The sequence below is a fragment of the Crotalus tigris genome, unplaced genomic scaffold, assembly GCF_016545835.1.
Source record: "Crotalus tigris isolate CLP2741 ecotype Arizona unplaced genomic scaffold, ASM1654583v1 scf7180000018403.257466, whole genome shotgun sequence".
NCBI classification, from domain to species: domain Eukaryota; kingdom Metazoa; phylum Chordata; class Lepidosauria; order Squamata; family Viperidae; genus Crotalus; species Crotalus tigris.
Window position 1 is genome coordinate 101546 of NW_024096986.1, and position 6118 is coordinate 107663.

Genomic DNA, 6118 nt, shown 5'->3' on the forward strand with positions numbered 1-6118 from the left:
CAGTGTTGTCTGAACATTTCTTGTAGACATTTCATGACCCAACTAGGGAACATTAACAGTGCTAGAAGGGAGTGAGGTTTGTGGAGGAGAGGAGGAGAAGGAGGAGGACCCCCCCCCAATCAATCACTTGTTCAAATTACCCGTGTGTTATGTCTTCACCAAGTCCCAGTCTCGGGGCCCACTTCAAGACGTCCTCCCAAGAAAGCAGAACCCATGGAAGCCGTTTCATCCAAAAGGAACTTTTATTAGGAGACGTTGCTAGCAAGCCCAAAAGCCAGGATCCGAGGGTTTCCCCTCTCGGATCGATAGGTAGAAAGTGTCCCAAGCAAAAAACCCACCCCAATCGTTCATCCGCTCAGTTCACACGGCCCAATCCCCGGGTGTTCCGTTCCTCGTGGGGAAAGGGGAGAGAACACCAGGCCGTCTCCGGTTGTGGCTGCGATGTGTTGGCGCTCTCGTCGCCCCTTCTCCTTCTCCTGGAAGCCCGGAGATAAATGGGTTGCCGGAGGTTGCCTTCCTTTCTTCCCCTCCCTTTGCTCGCTGACATGAAGTTCACAGAAGGAGAACGCAGGAAGGCAAAGGGTTACACAGCGTCCTCGTGATAGAGGAAATCAAGGCAATAACCCTCAAACCCTTCCCCCCCTCCACACCCCCCCCCCCGGGCATAGGGCAGGACCCAGGAAGAGAAGAGAGTGAGATTCGGGTCAGGAGGAAAGGCAGAGGGAAAGAAATGGAGGAGGGGGGGAAGGATAAGGGACCCTAGAGATATATGCCTTCTGACACCTGGTCAATCAGTTGATTGATGGCTGCTAAATACCCCACTCAAAGGGGCTCCGTCGATAGATAAATAGATAGATAGATAGATAGATAGATAGATAGATAGATAGATAGGAAGGAAGGAAGGAAGGAAGGAAGGAAGGAAGGAAGGAAGGAAGGAAGGGGGAGACACCGGAAGGAAGGAGGGAGGGAGGCAGTAGTAGAGCAGAGACCCTTACCAGAGTTGCCTTCATGGAGATTTTTTCCGGCGTCCCCTAAAGGAGTGGACACCACCGGGGACGGTTCCATCTCCTCCTGAGGTCCTCCTTGTCGGCTGCCAGCATCTCCTCCGTGTAACAAGGAGCATCCCGGTTCTCCTTCACCAGCTCGTCAATCATCTCCATCAGCTGGGCCACCTGCGCCTCTCGCTCCGCCCCTTCGGCCTTGTTGTTGAAAGCCAGGTAGCGTTTCCCGCACAGGTTCACCTGCTCCTTCAGGGCGCAGTTCCCCTCGGAGATGAACTGGTCGAGGCCCTCCCCTTCCAGGTCATCATTCCGGGTGAACAGGAGGATCATGTAGTTCTTGGCGTTGAGGCTGAAGATCTCCTTGATCAGCTGAGCCACCTCCTCCTCCTCCTTAGTGAAACGGCCCGGGCGGATCACCTGCAGGATGACGTGAGGGCCCGGGATGCAAAACTTCACGCACTTCTTCACTTCGGCCGCCGTTTCTGACTTGCGACACCCAGTGTCGAGGACGCCGGGCGTGTCGACCACCACCAACTTCCGACCGTTCACCTGCGTCTCCTCCTTTTGGCAACACTTGGTGACGGAACCGGAAGTCATCTTCGATTCGAAGACGCGGCTTCCCAGGATGGTGTTTCCCGTCGCGCTCTTCCCGTTGCCGGTTTTGCCCACCAGGACGATCCTCCGTTCGGGACCTACAACCCAAAGTGGGGGGGAGGGGAGAGAAGAAGGGGACCGGTCAGCAGCGTTGGGGGGAGACGACCAGGCTGGTGCCAAGGGAGGCGTCAAACAGGTTATCAGCCGTGAGTCCCTGCACGCTCACGAGAGACCGACATTCAGCCCGTCTTAATCTCCCCGTCATTTCCCCCTGACCGTTAGTAGGTCAGATTTTTGTAGAGAGCTTAAACTGGCAATAAATCCTTATGCTCTGTCTTCTGTATCTATCTCTAACTATCACCTAATTGATCTCTGTCTGTCTGTCGGTCGGTCTGTCTGTCTATCTATATGAGTGGTTCTCAACCTGTGGGTCGGGACCCCATTTGGGGTCGAACGACCATTTCACGGGGGTCGCCAAACAACGCAATCCGCCATTTTTCTCCCTTTTCCTTAGCTGTGCTACTCCCTTTTATTCTATTGCCTTTCGAAAGCAAATCGAAGAGACTCTCTTGAATAGAGTCTCATTCTATTGGCTTTCCAAAGCCAATAGGAATTGTCCAGGCTGTGTCTGCCCTGCTGAGCCCGCCAAAAGCCCCAGTCGGCAAACGGTGCTGCGAGTTGTCTGCAGCGAAGGCGAGCTGTCTGGAAGCTTCCACCCCTCCCTGCTGAGCAACTACTAACAATGGAAGGAAAAGAGGACCAGGGGTGGGAGGTGGGAGGCCGGCGGGCGCAGGGAGGGGTTGCTGGTGCGCGTGGGGCCCGGCGCGTGCCTGACCTCCCTTGGGCTGGGCTAGCTGGTGGCCCAGCCGGTGGTCGGCCTGCGCCGTTTCTGCCGCTTGCCAGCTACGCCTCGGCCGGCACAGGCGGCACCACGCATGCGCGGCGCTCCCGGGCAGGGAAAGACCTCGAGTTACGACCGGTTGGATAGTGCTCGACTTACGACTGGTTGGGTAGTCCTCGACTTACGACCGGTTTGGGGTCGCGGCATTAAAAAGGTTGAGAATCACTGATGTATATCTATCATTTATACCTCTCTATCACATTTCATATCTATGTATCTATCTATCTATCTGTATCTTAATTTATATCTGTCTTTCTGTCTATCTACTATATCTATCTCTAACTATCATCTAATTTATCTGTCTTCTATATATCTCTCTATCACTTTATATCTATCTATCTATCTATCTATCTATCTATCTATCTATCTATCTATCTATCTATCTATCTTCTATATCTCTCTATCAGCTAATTTATATCTATATCTATCTATCTATCTATCTATCTATCTATCTGTCTATCTCTAACTACCACCTAATTTATTTCTGTCTGTCTGTCTGTCTGTCTGTCTTCTATATCTATATCACCTAATTTATATCTTATCTATCTATCTATCTATCTATCTATCTATCTATCTATCTATCTATCGTCAATATATATCTCTACCACCTAATTTGTCAGTCTTTCTGTCTCTATCTCTCTCTCTCTCTCTACATCTATCTCTAGCTATCATCTCTATCTTCTATATCTATCTCTATCAGCTAATTTATATCTATCTATCTATCTTCTATATCTCTCTATCAGCTAATTTATATCTATCTATCTATCTATCTATCTATCTATCTATCTATCTATCTATCTATCTATCTATCTATCTATCTATCTCTAACTACCACCTAATTTATCTCTGTGTCTGTCTGTCTTCTATATCTATATCACCTAATTTATATCTTATCTATCTATCTATCTATCTATATCTATCATCAGTATCTATCTCTACCACCTAATTTATCTCTGTCTGTCTGTCTGTCTGTCTCTCTCTGTCTGTCTCTCTCTATCTATCTATCTATCTACATCTATCTCTAGCTATCATCTCTACCTTCTATATCTATCTCTATCAGCTAATTTATATCTATCTATCTTCTATATCTCTCTATCAGCTAATTTATATCTATCTATCTATCTATCTATCTATCTATCTATCTATCTATCATCTATCTATCATCTATCTATCTATCTATCTATTTATCTATCTATCATCTATCTATCATCTATCTATCTATCTATCTATCTATCTATCTATCTATCTATCTATCTATCATCTATCTATCGTCAATATCTATCTCTACCACCTAATTTATCTCTGTCTGTCTGTCTGTCTTTCTCTCTCTCTATCTATCTTCTACATCTATCTCTAGCTATCATCTCTATCTTCTATATCTATCTCCATCAGCTAATTTATATCTATCTATCTATCTATCTATCTATCTATCTATCTATCTATCATCTACCTATCTCTATGTATCATGTGTAATTTCTACGATTTATCTGTCATCCATCCATCCGTCCATCTATTGGAGGAGATCACCAGGCTGAGCCCGAGGGAGGCGTCAAAGGCGCCATCGGTCGTGCATCCCTGCGTGCGCCCTCGCAAGACAGCAGGACACCCAGGACAGCAGCTCCCACCCCCCAGCTCATCCCCCCCCCACACCGCCCCCCCCAGGGATCCAGACTTTACCTTGGATGCTTCCAGCCATTTCCAGACAACGGGGCTCGGCCCAAAAGAGCCGAGAGGAATGTGATGGATCAAAAGAGAGAGAGAGAAAAAATAAATCAGCCGAAGGAGAGGCCGTCTGGCTTGGTTATTATAGCCACCAGCTCTCCACCCCCAGAGGAAGCAAAACAGGAATTGGAGGGGGAGGGGCTTAAAAGAAGCTGCACCCCCCCTTCTTTACTGCCCCCCCCCGCTTGGGGCTGATCCATCTGGTCCTCTCCCCCGCCTCCTTTTCAATCGTCCCTTCCACTCTTGTGGAGGAGGAAGCTTAGGGGTAGGGTCTCCTGCTCCAGCAGGGGGTTGGACTAGATGCCCTCCAAGGGTCCCACCCGAGTCCGCCATTTCCCCTCGATTCCCTCCAAGTCGCTGGGAATGACAGAGGCCGGATTGGTCAGAGAGAAGAACGGACAGGCTGATGCACGGAGAGGGGGAGGCAGAGACCCCCCCCTTATCTCTGGGGTGGGGGCTATGGGGGCCTCGGGGCTCCTGGGAAGAGCCCAGCCGGGCTGGGGAAGGAATTGGGGGAGTGGGCTGGTGGGGTCTGCTGAGCCTTGCAGGATGGATCCCAGATGGGAAAGATATCCCAAGGGATGGACGGTGGAGGCTGGGCAAGGATTGCAACGGCCACAAAGAACAAAAATGGGGGGGGGGGCATTTGAGGTCAGCCAAGAAAGGCCAGCCAGGAAGTCCCCCCTCCCCCAAGCCGGGATTTTCCAAAGAAAAAAGCCGATTTTTCCTGCCATGGAAAAGAGATGTTTCTTTGTCTGGGTCCATTCCAGGCCTCTGAAAGCAAAGCCAGCTGGAGGAGCGTTCCCAGGATGGCGTAATTTGGGAGGAGAGGGCAAATTCCGGCCTTTGTTCCCGCAAGGTCTGGGAATGATGGCTGGATTCGGGGCCACTGAGATACACACAAACACAGACACTGTTTCCGAGCCAGCTTCACCAACCAAGTCTTGGTCTTCCATCAGAAAAGAGCTGGAAGGGAACCTGGAGGTCATCCAGTCCAACCCGCTGCTCAAGCAGAAGACCCTTACAGAATAAAAGAGCAGGAAGGGACCAAGGAGGTCATCCAGTCCAACCCCTTCCTCAAGCAGGAGAGCCTTACAGAATCACAGGACAGAGTTGAAAGGGACCAAGGAGGTCATCTAGTCCAACCCCTTGCTCTAGCACAGTGGTTCTCAACCTGTGGTTCGGGACCCCATTTGGGGTCGAACGACCATTTCACGGGGGTCGCCAAACAACGCAGTCCGCCATTTTTTCCCCCTTTTCCTTAGCTGTGCTATTTCCTTTTATTCCATTGGCTTTTGAAAGCCAATAGAAGAGACTCTCTTGAATAGAGTCTAATTCTATTGGCTTTCCAAAGCCAATAGGAATTGTCCAGGCTGTCTCTGCCCTGCTGAGCCCGCCAAAAGCCCCATTCTGCAAACGGGGCTGCACCCGTTGAGTAGTCCTCGACTTACGACTGGTTGAGTAGTCCTCGACTTACGACCGGTTGGGGGTCGCGGCATTAAAAAGGTTGAGAACCACTGCTCTAGCAGGAGACCCTTACAGAAACACAGAGTTGGAAGGGACCTTGGAGGTCATCTACCCCAACCTGCTGCTGCAGCGGGAGACTCTGAAAGGGTCTCCCGCTTGAGCAGGGGGTTGGACTAGAAGACCTCCGAAGTCCCTTCCAGCTCGGTCATTCTACTATTCTCTCAGGGTCTCCTGCTTCAGCCAGGGGCTGGACTAGATGACCTCCGAGGCCCTTTCCAGCTCTGTCCTTCGGAGATTCTGTCACGGTCTCCTGCCTGAGCAGGGGGTTGGGCTAGATGACCTCCGAGGCCCCTTCCAGCTCGGTGACTCTACTGTTTTCTAAGGGTCTCCTGCTCGAGCCGGGGGTTGGACTGGATGACCTCCAGGGTTCCCT

The 6118-nt window shown here is 50.4% G+C and overlaps 1 protein-coding gene across 1 annotated transcript; it reads right to left on the bottom strand.

The window, feature by feature from the left end:
* Nucleotides 1–219: 219 nt before the first annotated feature.
* Nucleotides 220–4307, bottom strand: LOC120311954 (GTPase IMAP family member 9-like). Its single transcript, XM_039352079.1, has 3 exons — nt 4174–4307; nt 996–1693; nt 220–540 (listed from the first exon to the last, which is right to left on the bottom strand). The coding sequence occupies exons 1-2, from the start codon at nt 4190–4192 to the stop codon at nt 1032–1034; spliced, it is 681 nt and encodes a 226-aa protein (XP_039208013.1). The 5' UTR covers nt 4193–4307; the 3' UTR covers nt 220–540; nt 996–1031.
* Nucleotides 4308–6118: the final 1811 nt, after the last annotated feature.